General features: G+C 41.3%; 1 protein-coding gene across 1 annotated transcript in view; it reads right to left on the bottom strand.

The window, feature by feature from the left end:
* LOC124550796 (neprilysin-1-like) overlaps nt 1-20,463 on the bottom strand; it is a 487,987-nt gene that overhangs the window by 280,497 nt on the left and 187,027 nt on the right. Inside the window, exon 5 of the mRNA XM_047125521.1 lies at nt 17,139-17,300. Within this exon, the coding sequence (XP_046981477.1) occupies nt 17,139-17,300 (162 nt within the window). The remainder of the gene's footprint in view (nt 1-17,138; nt 17,301-20,463) is intronic.

The raw sequence follows: 20,463 nt of genomic DNA, 5'->3' as shown, positions 1-20,463 counted from the left end.
GTCAGTGATATTAGTATGAGAGCAGCGATTAAACACGTTGAGGACTGTACAAGCATTGAATTCAATGGTCTGAATCGTGTTATGTAGTATATACGAAACAATAAAACCATTTTCACACACACGATAAAAATCAAAAGTCAGAGAGTAAACAGCTGTTTCAAAGAGTAATTATCGTTCCATATTTGGCGTTAAATTCTTGAAAGCAATAAATGTGCTACACACGTTCTACACACGTACCCCCCCCATGAACCATGGACCTTGCCGTTGGTGGGGAGGCTTGCGTGCCTCAGCGATACAGATAGCCGTACCGTAGGTGCAACCACAACGGAGGGGTATCTGTTGAGAGGCCAGACAAACGTGTGGTTCCTGAAGAGGGGCAGCAGCCTTTTCAGTAGTTGCAAGGGCAACAGTCTGGATGATTGACTGATCTGGCCTTGTAACAATAACCAAAACGGCCTTGCTGTGCTGGTACTGCGAACGGCTGAAAGCAAGGGGAAACTACAGCCGTAATTTTTCCCGAGGGCATGCAGCTTTACTGTATGATTACATGATGATGGCGTCCTCTTGGGTAAAATATTCCGGAGGTAAAATAGTCCCCCATTCGGATCTCCGGGCGGGGACTACTCAGGAGGACGTCGTTATCAGGAGAAAGAAAACTGGCGTTCTACGGATCGGAGCGTGGAATGTCAGATCCCTTAATCGGGCAGGTAGGTTAGAAAATTTAAAAAGGGAAATGGATAGGTTGAAGTTAGATATAGTGGGAATTAGTGAAGTTCGGTGGCAGGAGGAACAAGACTTCTGGTCAGGTGACTACAGGGTTATAAACACAAAATCAAATAGAGGGAATGCAGGAGTAGGTTTAATAATGAATAGGAAAATAGGAATGCGGGTAAGCTACTACAAACAGCATAGTGAACGCATTATTGTGGCCAAGATAGATACGAAGCCCACACCTACTACAGTAGTACAAGTTTATATGCCAACTAGCTCTGCAGATGACGAAGAAATTGAAGAAATGTATGATGAAATAAAAGAAATTATTCAGATTGTGAAGGGAGACGAAAATTTAATAGTCATGGGTGACTGGAATTCGAGTGTAGGAAAAGGGAGAGAAGGAAACATAGTAGGTGAATATGGATTGGGGGACAGAAATGAAAGAGGAAGCCGCCTGGTAGAATTTTGCACAGAGCACAACATAATCATAACTAACACTTGGTTTAAGAATCATGAAAGAAGGTTGTATACATGGAAGAACCCTGGAGATACTAAAAGGTATCAGATAGATTATATAATGGTAAGACAGAGGTTTAGGAACCAGGTTTTAAATTGTAAGACATTTCCAGGGGCAGATGTGGACTCTGACCACAATCTATTGGTTATGACCTGTAGATTAAAACTGAAGAAACTGCAAAAAGGTGGGAATTTAAGGAGATGGGACCTGGATAAACTGAAAGAACCAGAGGTTGTACAGAGATTCAGGGAGAGCATAAGGGAGCAATTGACAGGAATGGGGGAAATAAATACAGTAGAAGAAGAATGGGTAGCTTTGAGGGATGAAGTAGTGAAGGCAGCAGAGGATCAAGTAGGTAAAAAGACGAGGGCTAGTAGAAATCCTTGGGTAACAGAAGAAATACTGAATTTAATTGATGAAAGGAGAAAATATAAAAATGCAGTAAGTGAAACAGGCAAAAAGGAATACAAACGTCTCAAAAATGAGATCGACAGGAAGTGCAAAATGGCTAAGCAGGGATGGCTAGAGGACAAATGTAAGGATGTAGAGGCCTATCTCACTAGGGGTAAGATAGATACCGCCTACAGGAAAATTAAAGAGACCTTTGGAGATAAGAGAACGACTGGTATGAATATCAAGAGCTCAGATGGAAACCCAGTTCTAAGCAAAGAAGGGAAAGCAGAAAGGTGGAAGGAGTACATAGAGGGTCTATACAAGGGCGATGTACTTGAGGACAATATTATGGAAATGGAAGAGGATGTAGATGAAGATGAAATGGGAGATACGATACTGCGTGAAGAGTTTGACAGAGCACTGAAAGACCTGAGTCGAAACAAGGCCCCCGGAGTAGACAATATTCCATTGGAACTACTGACGGCCGTGGGAGAGCCAGTCCTGACAAAACTCTACCATCTGGTGAGCAAGATGTATGAAACAGGCGAAATACCCCCAGACTTCAAGAAGAATATAATAATTCCAATCCCAAAGAAAGCAGGTGTTGACAGATGTGAAAATTACCGAACTATCAGCTTAATAAGTCACAGCTGCAAAATACTAACACGAATTCTTTACAGACGAATGGAAAAACTAGTAGAAGCCAACCTCGGGGAAGATCAGTTTGGATTCCGTAGAAACACTGGAACACGTGAGGCAATACTGACCTTACGACTTATCTTAGAAGAAAGATTAAGGAAAGGCAAACCTACGTTTCTAGCATTTGTAGACTTAGAGAAAGCTTTTGACAATGTTGACTGGAATACTCTCTTTCAAATTCTGAAGGTGGCAGGGGTAAAATACAGGGAGCGAAAAGCTATTTACAATTTGTACAGAAACCAGATGGCAGTTATAAGAGTCGAGGGACATGAAAGGGAAGCAGTGGTTGGGAAGGGAGTAAGACAGGGTTGTAGCCTCTCCCCGATGTTGTTCAATCTGTATATTGAGCAAGCAGTAAAGGAAACAAAAGAAAAATTCGGGGTAGGTATTAAAATTCATGGAGAAGAAATAAAAACTTTGAGGTTCGCCGATGACATTGTAATTCTGTCAGAGACAGCAAAGGACTTGGAAGAGCAGTTGAATGGAATGGACAGTGTCTTGAAAGGAGGATATAAGATGAACATCAACAAAAGCAAAACAAGGATAATGGAATGTAGTCTAATTAAGTCGGGTGATGCTGAAGTAATTAGATTAGGAAATGAGGCACTTAAAGTAGTAAAGGAGTTTTGCTATTTGGGGAGCAAAATAACTGATGATGGTCGAAGTAGAGAGGATATAAAATGTAGGCTGGCAATGGCAAGGAAAGTGTTTCTGAAGAAGAGAAATTTGTTAACATCCAGTATTGATTTAAGTGTCAGGAAGTCATTTCTGAAAGTATTCGTATGGAGTGTAGCCATGTATGGAAGTGAAACATGGACGATAAATAGTTTGGACAAGAAGAGAATAGAAGCTTTCGAAATGTGGTGCTACAGAAGAATGCTGAAGATTAGATGGGTAGATCACATAACTAATGAGGAAGTATTGAATAGGATTGGGGAGAAGAGAAGTTTGTGGCACAACTTGACCAGAAGAAGGGATCGGTTGGTAGGACATGTTCTGAGGCATCAAGGGATCACCAATTTAGTATTGGAGGGCAGCGTGGAGGGTAAAAATCGTAGAGGGAGACCAAGAGATGAATACACTAAGCAGATTCGGAAGGATGTAGGTTGCAGTAGGTACTGGGAGATGAAAAAGCTTGCACAGGATAGAGTGGCATGGAGAGCTGCATCAAACCAGTCTCAGGACTGAAGACCACAACAACAACACGTTCTGAAGTAGCTCATGTTCTCCCTCAGTGTTCAGACTATCTTCAAATTACATTTCATCAAAAACGGTTCAACGGTTTAGTCGTAAAAGTGTAACAGAGTTACTCTCGCACTTGTAATATTAGTATGGATTGTGTTAACACTAATTTAACTACCTTCCATGAAATGGAAAATGTAATAATTAAACAAAACAAAAATGCAAGAAATGCTTAGGATCTAACGCGATTAATATAGATTTGATTAAACATGGTGGATTATATGTTACGCTCAGAATTTTAATTCTTATTGATACCTGTTTCATGGACAGGAAAATTCCAGAAGACTGGCTTACGTGTAAGTATTGTCACTGTTGAAAAGAGGGGATCACAGGAATACTTGAAATTATAGAGGTATCAATACGTTAAAAACTACCTGCAAAGTGTTTTCAGATGTACTAGACAACAGATTAAAGTTTATTACGGCGGTGGTACGTCTAGAAGAACGAAGAGGCTACATAACAGGAAGATCATGCAGGAATAACATACACTGACGGAAAAGAATTAAAACAGTTAGTGCAGAGTAATGAAATTTAGGGAATGAATTTGTCTAGGTAACATATTTACGTGATTGACATTGCAACAGCACAGGTAAATGTAAAAATGGCACGATAAGCCCTTGCAAATGTGGAATGCTGGTAGATTAATAACAGGTGTAACCAACAGCATGTTGAATGCAAGCATCCAAACGTGCATGTATTGTGTCGTACAATCGCTGGATGACAGTTTGTGGTATGGAGTTGGACGCCTGTTGCACTTTGTAGGTCTGTACAGGGACGGTTAACGCTGGTTGTGGACGACGCTGGAGCTGTAATCCGATGATGTCTCATACGTGCTCTGTCGTGGACAGATCTCACAGTCGAGTACGCTAACGCAACATGTCGACACTCTTAGAGCATGTCGGGCTACAACAGCGGTATGTGGGCGAGTGTTGTCCCCAAACTTCCTGGCAGGTTAAAATTGTGTACCGCACCGATACTCGAACTCGGGACCTTTGCCTATCGCGGGCAAATGCTCTACCAACTGAGCTACCCAAGCACGACTCACACCCCGTTCTCACAGCTTTACTTCTGCCATTACCTCGCCTGCTACCTTCCAAAGTGCTCAGATGGTAGAGCACTTGCCCGCGAAAGGCAAAGGTCCCGAGTACGAATCTCTGTCCGCCACACAGTTTTAATCTGCCAGAAAGCTTCATATCAGCGCACACTCAGCTGGAGAATTGAAAATCTCATTCTGGAAACTACCCCAAGGCTGTGGCTAAACCATGTCTCCTCAATATCCTTTCTTTCAGGAGTGCTAGGTCTGCAAGGTTCGCAGAAGAGTTTCTGTATAGTTTGGAAGGTATTAGACGAGGCACTGGCAGAAGTAAAGCTGTGAGGATGGGGCGTGAGTCGTGCTTCGGTAGCTCAGATGGCAGAGCACTTGCCCGCGAAAAGCAAACGTCCCGAGTTTCAGTCAGGGACACAGTTTTAATCTGCCAGGAAGCTTCATATCAGCGTACACTCCGCTGCAAAGTGAAAATCTCATTCTGTAGTGTTATCCTGTTGGAAAACACATACCTTGGAATGCTGTTCATGAAGGCAGCACATGTCGAATCACCAAACTGACTTCAGTGGTGTCAAGCGAGAGGTCGTTATTAGAGGGCAGGGTGGATTTCAGTTGTGTTTTCTTTAGACAGCTGGATCTGCTTCGGTAACGGCGATGGCCGTGTGTTGGGCCTGCAACCAACCTGTCTTGCCGCCAGACACACCAGACCCACACCTTGAGCTACCTTCTGGGGTATGACGCAGGAGCACTCTCGCGGTCATCCCACGCACCCTTACTTTGCAGGTCGTTTTAGTGAGACTGGACATCGCGACATCCAAATCCACCAAAAATAAACATGAAATGATTCTCATTACGGTATATTGATAATTTTTACTCGTGGACCGTCTGACAGCAACTGAATAAAACACAATTTTAGTGCCATACGCGTTTCGCCTTTATTTTCTGCAAGGCATCATCAGTGGCCTGGAATATGTACATATGTTAGCTATTTAATTTACATTTTTGTCACTGTGCCTAATTAAATAGCTAATATATGTACATATTCCAGGCCACTGATGATGCCTTGCAGAAAATAAAGGCGAAACGCGTATGGTACTAAAATTGTGTTTTATTCAGTTGCTGTCAGACGGTCCACAAGTAAAAATTATCAATATACCGTAATATTACATGCAACTGACGAAGACAGAACTACAAAATGTTGAAGATGTTGATGAAATGATTCTATTTAAAACTCAAATAAAAATACACTTGACGCCTTCCTAAGAGACTGTTTCCACTCCTTCCAAGTAACTGTGTAACCGCAGACCAAATGTATGTTGAAAGAAATACTATCGGATATAACTGGAAGGATAACCAGCATTGGTCGAATTTTTTTGTTTTATCATCCGCAAATACGATTTTCGGTCACTTAGTGATCATCCTCAGTGCTGTAATATACAATTAAAATTGGTAGGCACTGGTATCAACAAGCTTAGAGCTTAGAGCTCAGTTTATGTGATCGCTCTAAGCTTGTTGATACCGATGCCTACCAATTTTAATTGTATATTACAGCACTGAGGATGCTCACTAAGTGACCGAAAATCGATTTTGCGGATAATAAAACAAAAAAAATTACGATCAATGCTGGTTCTCCTTCCAATTATATCCACTATTTGCTCGTGGTGCACAGAACACTCCATGGAGTCGCCAATCAATACTATCGGAAGCAATTGAGAGATATTTACCAAATAAATTAATAAGAGATGGTACTGATTCCCATCCTACACAAAACAAAGCACTGTTACAGGAGAAACTAAAAAAGAATGCCAAATTTTTAAGAACGTGGAATTCCCAAGATCGTCGAAGTTTTACAGAAGCTCGAAATTTATCGCAAACTCCAAAGCGAGATGCTTTTAACAGTTTCCACAACGTAACTCTCTCTCGAAATCTGACAGAAAGACGCAGTCAACACCTTCCCTGCGCGATAACAATGGTGTTGTTATTGATGACAAGTCCACTAAGGCAGAGCTACTAAATACGATTTTCCGAAATTCCTTCACAAAAGAAGACGAACTAATGTTCCAGAGTTCGAATCGAGAACAACTGCCAACAAGAGTAACTTAGAAGTAGATCTGGAGTCCTCTATGCAGTGAAGCGGCTCAGATCAATAAAGGACAGTCTTCGGGTCCAGACTGTATGCCAGTCTGGTTCCTGTCACAGTTTGCTGATGTAATACGAGGGTTGTCCAGAAAGTAAGTTCTGATGGGTTGCAAAATGGACACCACAGTGAAAACCCAATGAAGCTTTGCACAAATGTGTTGGGCAGTGTCTCTAGTATGACCATCGATCGCATCAAGACGCTCTTTTCAGTTGTGAGCGCACTGTGAGCGAGTAAGGGTGCCTACAACAACGATGTCTCCCGCCAAGTAGGAGGGCCAGCTGACAGGCTTCGCCTTAATGAATGCAGCCCGCCTAACACAACTGCCACGCACTTCCTTCTTCATGGCAATTCTCAGCCGCACTCTGCAGGGGCAGTGAAGACGCTCCTGGAGCCTTTTCGATGGGAAGTGTTCGATCACCCACAACACAGCCCTAATTGGCTCGTCCTGAGTATCATCTCTGTTCACATGAAACGCTGGATACGAAGACAACACTTGGTCGCAGGCTACACGTTATACAGCAGCATAGAGAATTATCGGAAAACACAGGCAGCTGCCTTCTATGACGATGTTGCTGGAAGTTTGCTATAACGCTCTGACAAATGTCTAACTGGGAGCGGCGACTACGTAGAGAAGTATGTGGAAAGTGTAGCTAATTCTTGCAAATAAAATGTCTCTGATTTTCACTGTGGTTTCCATTTAGCAACTGATCGGAACTTATATTCTGGACAATCCTCGTAGCTCCATACTTGGCAATCACATACAACCCCGCTCGACGAAAACTTCGTACCCAGAGAATGGAAAGCTGCACATATCACACCAGTATTCAAGAGACGCAATAGCAGTAATCCACTAAATTACAGGCCCACATCATTAACGTCGATACGCAGCAAGGTTTTTGGAACATATGTTGTGTTCGACCATTATGAATAATTTCCTAGAAGAGAGCGATCTTTCGACACAGCAAACGGAGGTTCAGAGGATATTGTTCTTGTGAAACACAAATGGTCCTGTATTCACATGAAGTAATGACTGCTGTCGACGGGGGATTTCACATACATTTCATATTTTTAGATTTACAGGAGGCTTTTGGCACTGTTACTCACAAGCAGCTTTTAATCAAATTGCATGCTTATGGAGTATCGTCTCAGTTGTGAGTTGGATTTGTGATTTTGTGTCAGAAAGTTACAGTTCATGATAAATGATAAAAAGTCATTGGGAAAAACAGAAATGACATCTGGCGTTCTCCAAGGATGTGTTATAGTTTCGCATCTATGTAAACGATTTAGGACACAATCTGAACAGCTCTCTTAGATAGTTTGCAGATGATACTTTCATTTACCGTTTTAGTGTAATCTGATTATGAAAACCAGCTACAAAATGATTTAGATAAGAAACCTGCATGATGCGAAAATAGAAAATAGACACTAAATAATGAAAAGCATGAAGTCATCTAAACGAATACTAAAAGGAATCCTTTGAAATTCGGTTACACGTAAAATCATTGAAGCGGCGAGAATGATATAGCCCAAAGCTGCACTTTTCTCAAAATACGTTTTTCGTGTTAGTTCTGCTTCCTCAACAGAGGAAGCTACTGCGTAAATATTTTAACTTGTTGTTCTCATACTGTGAGGAAGCAGTCTTTTTCGCATCTGAAACAACCCAAAGCCACAGTACAATGGCGCTTCCAAAGAAGATGCTACTTCCATGGATAAGCGAAAAAGAAGATTCAGATACAGAAATGGCTAGTTCTGAAGACTATTTTTCGTCCACTGGCAGCAGTTATTGCCCCTCTCATGAATTTTCATCTGAAAATGAATTGGTAAGTCTAAAATACTTACTTTTTAAACATTTAAAAGATTGAGGCTTATGTCTGCATTAAAGTGAAATATTATTGCGTAATTATAACTGTTATCTTCTCGCTAATTAAAATATGTACATGTGAATCATGAACAAATTCTACTTCTCCTATTAATTACTGCATTATTGGTAATAATTTAAATATTATAAGCCTATTTGTATAATATATTAACGTTTGGTATATGTGTTAAAGTGGCTTTGGTATTTCTCCTTTTAATACTTTATTTGGCTTAGGATGCTGATGAATGTGAAAGGTCTCCTGAAGTATCACCTGCTACAGAACCTAAAGGCAGAAAGAAAAGGAGAAATATGAGCAATTGGAAAAAGGAAAAATGTAAACGTCATAGAAGTTGTGGCAGACAGTACATATCTGATAAAACAGGACAAATTGTTGGTGCTCAAAAATGTGTGTGAAATCTTATGGGACTTAACTGCTAAGGTCATCAGTCCCTAAGCTTACACAGTACTTAATCTAAATTATCGTAAGGACAAACACACACACCCATGCCCGAGGGAGGACTCGAACCTCCGCCGGGACCAGCCGCACAGTCCATGACTGCAACGCCTTAGACCGCTTGGCTAATCCCGGGCGGCTGTCGGTGCTAAAATTCTTGTTCCTGGATGTAAATGTAAAAACAAGTGTTGGGGCAAAATTCATGAATGTGTAGAGCAGATACTCAATTCTTTTTGGTATATGGGTGATTTCAATTGCCAAAATAATTACCTTCTAAGCAATATTAAGATGCAACAAGTGCAAAGGAGGTAACTATGATTAATGATAATTTGAAATTGATTTTTATATCATGTACTTTTTATAAATAAAATATTATTATTTTGATTAATAAATTTCACTTTTTAAGGTACCCAATGAAAAGAAAAAGCACAATTTCACGGCGAAGGGTCACTTTTTCGTACCAGGTTAAGGTTAATGGCTGTAATATTTTGGTATGCAGAGAAGCATTTTTAAGTGTGCATGGGCTTCAGAACAATCAAGGACGCCTTAAGAACTTACAAAAGTACTTGCGTGAGGGACACTCCACTTCTTCAAAAGATAGAAGAGGTATTTAACGATTAAGTTAATGTCGCTTGCAAGAAAAACCATAATTTTGTTCTGTTGTGCTTATTTATCCAGTGTTTTTCTTTGCATATCATATTCAGACACAAATTCACTAAATTTTGTCTGACCTGGGCATTTACCTTTAAAATAACTTTTTCTTTTTCTTTGTTTCCAGGAAAAAAAGGGAATCCGTCAAGGAAAATTTCACAAGAAGCAGTTCAGACAGTTTACAATTTCATAAATAATATACCTAAGTATGCCAGTCACTACAGCCGCTCACAGAACCCCGATAAAGTGTACTTCGACCATGACATGTCCATTTCTTCATTATATCAAGAACATTATTTGAAATATTGTGAAGAAAATAATGCACCACAAGTAAAAGTTTCGAAATTTCAAGATATATTTCACCAAGATTTTAATATTGGTTTTAAATTGCCTCGTTCAGACACATGTCATGTTTGTGACGAATTTCAAATTCAAATAAAAAATGCACAGTTGACCAACTCTGAAGATATTATAAGAAGATTAAAAATTGAAAGGGACCTACATCATGCCAAACATCTGCTGGACAAAATATGATTACACAGCTTTCCAAATTAGCTAGGGAAAGTAAGATATCCTTTGATCTACAACAAAGCTTTTCAACACCAAGTCTTACATCTGGGCCTGCATTCTATAAGAGGAAGTTGTGGACTTACAATTTTGGTATTCATGATTGCGGGTCTGAAAAGGGACATATGTTCGTGTGGAGTGAAGCTGAAGCAAAGCGTGGATCTCATGAGATAGGAAGCTGCCTGATAAAATTCTTAGAAATACAAAATTCTCAGGCAAACATTCTTCACATTATTAGTGGTAAATGCAGAGGCCAAGGCAAAAACTGGGCAATTGATGCTCTAGACAGATCACTAGTGCGTTCAGGAAAATGTAAAGCCATTGAACATTGGTTTCCACAAGTTGGACGCACTCGACTGCCCTGTGACCGAGATTTCGGTCGAATTGAGAAGCACGTTAAGAACAGAAACCCCACTGTGTACACCCTTCATGATTGAGTTACAGTCATGAAAGAGTCGTGCAAGAATAAGCCATTTTCAGTCGTTAAAATGAAGCAAGCAGACTTTATAGATCTGACATCCCTGCAGATAAATATTATAAAGAAGGACAAACATGATGATGGATCTCAAGTCCGATTTTCTGAAACGAAAACTTTAAAAAAAAAATGGTTCAAATGGCTCTGAGCACTATGTGACTTAACATCTGAGGTCATCAGTCCCCTAGAACGTAGAACTACTAAAACCTAACTAACCTAAGGACATCACACACATCCATGCCCGAGGCAGGATCGCGGTTCCAGACTGTAGCGCCTGCAACCGCTTGGCCACCACGGCCGGCGTTTTGATGAAGGAATCCCATCACATTTAAAAGTGAAGTATCGGTACACTGAATTTGAAGAATTCAGAAAATTCACTAAAAAAGGAAGAGCACACCAGGAGAGTAATCCGCTCCAGCTCTCAAGGAAGTACTTAAAGCCCATTCCAACATGTGACAAAAAACTCAAAGATGTTATGTCATTAATGCCATACATACCAGATGTTTCGAAGGGATACTTCAACAGTCTGAGTGAATCAAAGGAACAAAGCGATGAAAATGAAACAGAGGTGATAGATAATGGCTATATTGTGTGAAACACTGTAGTGACTATCACTGTAAGTTATGTTGTACATTGACGCACAAATTTTTGTAAACTTTGTGTAAAGTTAGTATGAGACAGGCCAAAGCCCAATTTTGTGTCACCCAGGGAAAACATATTTTTTTATTAACAATGTTTAACTTTATTCACAATATAACTATGCAAAAAGGTATAGTAACACATTAGAGAAATAAACTAGTTTTGTCAAAAAACCCGAAAAGTTGAAATACGATTTATGGATTTATTCGAAGTTTTAAAACCATCCCCTGAAAAATTTACATTTTGTGGCTTTGGATTATGTCATTCTCAACCCTTCATATAAATTTCAAGTCAGTCGATCCGTTTGAATACCTAGGTGTTGCAAAAAGGAACAGCTTAAATTAGAACGATCAGTTAGAAAAAGTTGTGGGGGAGGCAAAACAAAGACTGCGTTTTGTTCGCAGAACGCTTAGAAGATGTTAAGGTCTACTAAGGAGACAGCCTACACTACTCTTGTCCACCCCCTCTGGATTTCTACTGCGCAGTATGGGATCCCTACTAGATAGGATGGACGAAGCATATCGACAAATTTCAAAGAAAGGCAGCTCGTTTTGTATTATTGCGAAATAGGGGACAGGGTGTCACGGATATAATCGCCAGCTGAGGTGACAATAATTGAAGCAAGAGTGATCAAGCCATCAAGTAAACAATAGTGAAATTGTCAACTTTGACTGTCGAAAGAACAACTTTTGTACAGAAACGTTTCAAATACGCAGTCATAAACTCTTTATTAATCTACCCATCAAAAAAAATTTTTTTTTGCTCTAATCACTATGGGACTTGACATTTAAGGTCATCAGTCCCCCATTTTTATGACTTCTTAAACCTAACTAAACTAAGGACATCACACACATCCATGCTGGAGGCAGGATTCGAACCTGCGGCTGTAGCAGCTGCGCGGTTCCGGACTGAAGCGCCTAGAACCGCTCGGTCATAACGGCCGGCTGCGAAATAAAATGTCTTAGAGATTGTAGAATTGTTCGCAAACCTAGATTAAAGCTGTTTCTCTTTCACTCCTCGCTCTGCACCATAGTGGAAAATACAACAAATGATCAGCGTGTAATCATTGTTATCTATTTTGTTATTTTGAGTTCTATATATAAGGGTCGAGAAACAGATGACAGACCGGCCGGTGTGGCCGAGCGGTTCTAGGCTCTTCAGTCTGGAACCGCGCGACCGCTACGGTCGCAGGTTCGAATCCTGCCTCGGGCATGGATGTGTGTGATGTCCTTAGGTTAGTTAGGTTTAAGTAGTTCTAAGTTCTAGGGGACTGATGACCTCAGATGTTAAGTCCCATAGTGCTCAGAGTCATTTGAACCAGCCAAACAGATGACAGTTATAAGAGTCGAAGGGATGAAAGGGAAGAAGTGGCTGAAGAGGGAGTGAGACAGAGTTGCAACCCATCCATGACGTAATTCAATCTGTACATTGAGTAGCAGTAAAGAAAACCAAAGAAAAATGTAGAGTAGAAATTAAAGTCCGGGGAGAAGAAACAAAACCTTCGAAGTTCGCCCATGACGTGGTAATTATGTCAGAGACAGCAAAGGAATTGGAAGAGCTGTTGAAAGAAGCGGGTTGTCTGTTGAAAGGAGATTGTAAGATGAACATAGGCAAAGCAAAGCAAGGACAATGGAATGTAGTGGAAGTAAATTAGGCGCTGATGAGGGAATTGGATTAGGAAACGATACAATTAAAGTAGTAGATCTGTTTTAGTATTACGCCATTAATGTAACTGATGTTAGCCGAGGCAGAAGCGATATAAAATGTAGACTGGCAATGTCACAAAGATCGTTTCTGAAGAAGAGAAATCTGCTAACATCGAATATAGATGTAAGTGTTAGGAAGCTTTTTCTGAAAGTATTCGTATGGAGTTCAGCCATATATAGAAGTGAAACTTGGGCGATAAACAGCTCAGACAAGAAGAAAATAAAAACTTTTCAAATGTGGTGCTACAGAAGAATTTTAAAGACTGAATGCGTATGTGACATAACTAATGAAACTGAGGAGAAAAGAAATTTATAATTCGATTAAAAGAAGGGATCGGTTGATACGACACATTCGGAGACATCTACATCTACATATACGTAATTACTCTGCTATTCACAATAAAGTGCTGGCATAGAGTTCAATGAACCACCTTTATGCTGTCTCTCTACCGTTCCACTCTCGAACGGCACGCGAGAAAACGAGCACTTAAATTTTTCTGTGCGAGCCCTTATTTCTCTTATTTTATCGTGATGATAATTTCTCCCTATGTAGGTGGGTGCCAACAGAATGTTTTCGCAATCAGAGGAGGAAACTGGTGATTGAAATTTCATGAGAAGATCCCGCCGCAACGAAAAACGCCTTTGTTTTAATGATTGCCACTCCAATTCACGTATCATGTCTCTGACACTATCTCCCCCATTTCGCGATAATACAAAACGAGCTGCCCTTCTTTGTAGTTTTTCGATGTCATCCGTCAGTCCCACCTGATGCGGGTCCCACCCCGCACTGTAATACTCCAGAATAGGGTGGAAAAGCGTGGTGTCAGCAGTTTCTTTAGTAGACCTGTTGCACCTCTAAGTGTTCTACCAATGAATCGCAGTCTTTGGTTTGCTCTTTCCACAATACGAGGGCTATCCACAAAGTACATTACGTTTTGGAATTAAAAATAAATAAAGTATTGGAAAATCTTTTTATTATATACAGATGAAAGCCACACTACGTCGTAAAATTCGGCCGCCTGCGCCTTCAACCACGTGGTTACCTCTTCTTGAAGCTGTGCGTCGTCATCAAAACGCTGCATAGCCACCCACTTCTTCATTGCTGGGAATAAGTGGAAGTCGCTCGGTGCCAGGTCGGGACTGTACGGCGGATGGGGAAACAACTCCCACTTAAAAGATTCGAGAACTTCACGAGTGGCATTTGCCGTGTGGGCCCGGGCGTTGTCGTGAATCAGCAAGATCTTTGAGCCCAACTTTCCCCTACGCTTGTTTTGTATAGCTCTTCTGAGGTTGTGCAGAGTTTGGAAATACCTTTGAGAGTTTATTGTAGTGCCTCTTTCTAGGAAATCCACAAATATCGTATTTCTACCGGGTTACTGATTAACCACGTGGTTGAAGGCACAGGCGGCCGAATTTTACGACGAAGGAATTTCCAAGCTCGTCCATCGCTACGATAAGTACCTTAATTTAAATGGCAACTATGTAGAAACGTATTATTTAAGTGTAGCTTTCATCTGTATATAATAAAAAAAATTTCCAATACTTTATTTATTTTTAATTCCAAAACGTAATGTACTTTGTGGATAGCCCTCGTATTATCCATGTGATCGTTCCATTTTAGGTTATTTGTAATTGTAATCCCTAAGTCTTTAGTTGAATTTACAGCATTCAGGTTTGTGTGACTTATCGCGTAATCGAAATTTAGCTGACTTCTTTTAGTACTCATGTGAATAACTTCACACTTTTCCATATTCAGGGTCAATTGTCACATTTCGCACCATACAGACATCTTATCTAAATCATTTTGCAAGTTGTTTTGATCGTCTGATGACTTTACAAGACGGTAAATGACAGCATCATCTGCAAACAATCTAAGACGGCTACTCGGATTGTCTCCTATGTCGTTAATATTGATCAGTAACAACACAGGGCCTATAGCACTTCCTTGGAGAACGCCGGATATTACTCCTGTTTTAGTCGATGACTTTCCGTCTATTACTACGAACTGTGACCTTTCTGACAGGAAATCACGAATCCAGTCGCACAACTGTGGCGATACTCCGTATGCACGCAGTTTTGTTAGCAAACGCTTGTGAGGAAAGGTGTCTAAAGCCTTCTAGAAATCTAAAAATATGGAATCAATTTGACAAGGGAACACCAATTTAACATTTGGAGTGAAGTATAGGGGGTAAAAATAGTAGAGGAAGACTTACAGATAAGTGCAGCAAGCAGGTTCAGAAGGATGTAGGCTGCAGTAGTTATTCGGAGATGAAGAGGCTTGCGCAAGTTAGAATAGCATGGAGACCTGCATCTTCGGACTGAAAACCACAACAAAACAAGCGTTCTTTGTGGTTCTGTTGTCACGTCCCACATCATAACTTCTGTCGTGGTTTTGATGCACGGAGCAAGCTACTACCTTACTAGCTACTAATACTAGATGTGGTGAGAATAATGGTGAAGCCGCGCCGGATTAGCCGAGCGGTCAGGGCGCTGCAGTCATGGACTGTGCGGCTGGTCCCAGCGCAGGTTCGAGTCCTCCCTCGAGCATGGGTGTGTGTGTGTGTGTTTGTCCCTAGGATAATTTAGGTTAAGTAGTGTGTAAAAGCATCATCCACACAATTCCGAAGACGGCAAGAGCTGACAAGTGCGAGAATTATCGCACAATCAGCTTAACAGCTCATGCATCGAAGCTGCTTACAAGAATAATATACACAAGAATGGAAAAGAAAATTGAGAATGCGCTAGGTGACGATCAGTTTGGCCTTAGGAAACGTAAAGGGACCAGAGAGGCAATTCTGACGTTACGGCTAATAATGGAAGCAAGGGTAAAGAAAAATCAAGACACTTTCATAGGATTCGTCGACCTGGAAAAAGCGTTCGACAATATAAAATGGTGCAAGCTGTTGGAGATTCTGAAAAAAGTAGAGGTAAGCTATAGGGAGCGACGGGTCATATACAATATGTACAACAACCAAGAGGGAATAATAAGAGTGGACGATCAAGAACGAAGTGCTCGTATTAAGAAGGGTGTAAGACAAGGCTGTAGCCTTTCGCCCCTACTCTTCAATCTGTACATCGAGGAAGCAATGATGTAAATAAAAGAAAGGTTCAGGAGTGGAATAAAAATACAAGGTGAAAGGATATCAATGATACGATTCGCTGATGACATTGCTATCCTGAGTGAAAGTGAAGAAGAATGAAATGATCTGCTAAACGGAATGAACAGTCTAATGAGTACACAGTATGGTTTGAGAGTAAATCGTAGAAAGACGAAGGTAATGAGAAGTAGTAGAAATGAGAACAGCGAGAAACTTAACATAAAGATTGATGGTCACGAAGTCAATGAAGTTACGGAATTCTGATACCTAGGCAGTAAAATAACCAATGACGGACGGAGCAAGGAGGACATCAAAAGCAGACTCGCTATGGCAAAAAAGGCATTTCTGGCCAAGAGAAGTCTACTAATATCAAATACCGGCCTTAATTTGAGGACGAAATTTCTGAGGATGTACGTCTGGAGTACAGCATTGTATGGTAGTGAAACATGGACTGTGGGAAAACCGGAACAGAAGAGAATCGAAGCATTTGAGATGTGGTGCTATAGACGAATGTTGAAAATTAGGTGGACTGATAAGGTAAGGAATGAGGAGGTTCTACGCAGAATCGGAGAGGAAAGGAATATGTGGAAAACACTGATAAGGAGAAGGGACAGGATGATAGGACATCTGCTAAGACATGAGGGAATGACTTCCATGGTACTAGAGGGAGCTGTAGAGGGCAAAAACTGTAGAGGAAGACAGATATTGGAATACGTCAAGCAAATAATTGAGGACGTAGGTTGCAAGTGCTACTCTGAGATGAAGAGCTTAGCACAGGAAAGGAATTCGTGGCGGGCCGCATCAAACCAGTCAGTAGACTGATGACAGAAAAGAAAAAAAAATGTGTGTAAACCTATGGACTGATGACCTTAGCAGTTAAGTCCCATAAGATTTCACACACATTTGATCATTTTTGAACAATAGTCGTGCAGCAGCTCACCCCGTATCTCCATCTGGACGCGGTCTGCGCGCTCGTCGAACCAGCTGTGTGCGTACGCCGCCCCCGGTATGGGGTGGTCTCTCGGCCAACCGCCGCACGTGTAGCGGTAGAAGTCGTCGCAGGGGTCCGCAGTGGGGTCCATGGAGCGCTTCAGATTCGCCGCTGCAACCAACACGCGTTACAATTACGCGACTCAGATGTGAGGTACCGGAAGCTGTAGATGAAGGTAGGTACGTGATATATTTCTCGACTTCCAAACAGCATTTCTTAAAAGAAATCATAGTCACCGTTGACTGTATGAAAAATTTATTATTACGATTGCAATTTCGGCCGTAGGCGCATTTTCAAGTAATACTGCAATCGTTACATTCTGTCAGAATATAAGACTATCTGATATGAGTCAAAATGCAGCGTTTTGAATGCGAGAGTCCCACAAGATCCGATTAATACAATACTTATTACATCGTAATTTGTTGTTAAATATGTGCTGAATTGTCAGTGTTACCATCCAGAATGAGATTTTCACTCTGCAGCGGAGTGTGCGCTGATATGAAACTTCCTGGCAGATTAAAACTGTGTGCCGGACCGAGACTCGAACTCTGGTCCTTTGCCTTTCGCGGGGAAGTGCTCTACCATCTGAGCTACCCAAGCACGACTCACACCCCGTCCTCACAGATTTACTTCTGCCAGTACCTCGTCTCCGACCTTACAAACTTTGTAGAAGCTCTCCTGCGAATCTTGAGGAACTAGCACTCCTGAAAGAAAGGATATTACGGAGAAATGGCTTAGCAACAGCCTGGGGGATGTTTCCAGAATGAGATTTTCACTCTGCAGCGGAGTGTGCGCTGATATGAAACTTCCTGACAGATTAAAACTGTGTGCTGGACCGAGACTCGAACTCCGGACCTTTGCCTTTCGTGGGCAAATTTGGAAGGTAGGAGACGGAGTACTGGCAGTCCTGGCAGCTATGAGGACGGGGCGTGAGTCGTGCTTGGGTAGCTCAGTTGGTAGAGCACTTGCCCGCGAAAGGCAAAGGTCCCGAGTTCGAGTCTCGGTACGGCACAGAGTTTTAATCTGACAGGAAGTTCCAGTGTCAGCCTTGTTCTAATAATCTATCACAAATAAAGCTCAGGTGCACTGACAACATGTTGATCTAAGTGTTATTTGAAAATGGCCCTAAGGCCGAAATTGCAATCGTAATAATAAAATTTTCATACAGTCAACGGCGGCTATTATATCTTTTAAGAAATATTATATGAATGTAGATCTCACCCATGAGAAGTTAATTAAACATCACTTCATTTATGAGGAGAACACGACGAGTGACATAACCCGATTTTCCGGAAACTGTGCTCAGTGGTGTTGTAAAAGTTCGATCAAAGCTGCGAAAGAGAAAGTTGTTTTCTCTGAACGTTATACGTCCAAAAGAGCAGAAATGAAATGTCAATACTTATTTTAAGGAAATCAGTCCTCCCCACGCCATAGTGCTGATGGCAGAACATCTCGAACAACAAGAACTCAGGTTAAACAGCAATTAAGTAGCAATTATAAACTTAACACTACCTATTGTAAAACATCTATTTTGCCAAGAACTTTCGTTAACTAGTAGAAGAACTTACAATCTCCCGCGTCCGGTCATCCCGATTTAGGTTTTCCGTGATTTTCCTAAATCACTCCAGGCAAATGCTGGATGGTTTCTTTGAAAGGGCACGGCCGACTTCCTTCCCCATCCTTCCCTAAACCTATGATACCGATAACCTCGCTGTTTGGTCTCTTCACCCAAACAACCAACCAACTTACAATCAGCAGACTTGAAAATTTACAACTTTATTATTATCGGTTAAGAGAGTACTCTGATGGAAGAACCTGTCGTCCTAACGTCGAATCAGAACCGATGGACAGAATTCCATACGTTTTCCGTAGGCCCGCTGGTTATTCTGCTGGTGAAGTGCCGCGTGATAGAGAATTGCGAACAGCACCGGGCTGACTTATTCTAGAGGCACTACTAGCTTCTCTGGAGCCGACATGCGTATTATAAACAACTGCTGTCAGAACATCTCTTTCGTTCGTCTCGCCCGTTGCAGGTTTTGTCCTTACCGTATTGCGTAGTACTCCAGTGCACTTCCAGCAATAATTTTTTGCAGATTTGTTGTATTATCATTCTTGCTGTACGCTGTCTGTCGTAATACCCCTTTGCGTAAAATTCAACTGTCCTCTTCAAGGTCTTTCTGCATTCTCTCTAAATACTGGGTGTAACAGATATGTGCGGCAGAAATTGGAGGACACATTCCTCACACATAGACGAAGAAATTATGTCATATGAACATTGGTCTGGAAACGCTTTGTTTCCATGTTACAAATCATTTTCTCCAATTCATTAATCATGGGAAACAAACAGGAATAGAACGCACCAGCATACTGTGAGCGTGTGTATGCTATTCTGTCATTCTGCGCAACGGATTAATCTGAGATGTACCCTTTACCCTGTGGCTCCTGCAAGATGCAATTTCCACCCCCACACTACTACAGAAGTCAGACAGACGCTCCTAATGCTCTACAGAGAAATGCCTGAAAAACTTTCAGCAATAAATATCTTCTGGAGTCGTCTGCTGTAAGGAAATGACACAAAATTTCTTACGTAACTAGTGGGATACTTGGGTACTGGAGTAGTGCTAGTTAGTGTAAGAAAAACATGAAACTAACGAAAATTATTATTTATTTTGCTAAAATTCTGAGAAATCACAATGGCACCTTTAGTTATGAACTGAACAAATTATTTCCGGGTTCTTTTCAGAATGTGAAGTTACCTCTCATGGATAGGATTCGCTAATGAAATTTCTATATTGACTTATTGACTTAGCGGAATGGCTGAGAGCCGCGCCTACTCAACTTGAATAATTATCCATTAGAATGTTGCTAGGTACATTCGAGGCTGTCACGTGTGAAATGCAGTGAAGTGTACTGTTGTGGAGGGAAATATGGGGCTCGCAAGAGCTGTAGCACACAATACCGTAAGCTGCGATGACTGCTGTCTGGACCGCTCGCTGCTCACATATAAGATAACTCTCGTTCTATCTGGATTGACCTTCGCCAATCAAACTCTCCCTACGCCTTGATGAAGTCAAGGACTCCTATTCGCCCCTAGTCTAACTATTGGCGTGGTACACTGGTCAGATAACCAGTCCACCTCGATGCCACTCAAAAATTCGCTGGCAGGCGTTTAACTATAACTCTGTCCGTTCACACGGCACAATAAGTGTGGCAGCCACCATAGTGAACAACGCTTAATCGCAAGGACTCAATACAGAGTCGCACTCCGATTCGC

The sequence above is a fragment of the Schistocerca americana genome, chromosome 9 (genome assembly GCF_021461395.2).
Source record: "Schistocerca americana isolate TAMUIC-IGC-003095 chromosome 9, iqSchAmer2.1, whole genome shotgun sequence".
NCBI lineage: Eukaryota > Metazoa > Arthropoda > Insecta > Orthoptera > Acrididae > Schistocerca > Schistocerca americana.
The sequence above is the reverse complement of the archived record's forward strand: the minus strand, read 5'-3'. Positions and strand labels throughout refer to the sequence as shown.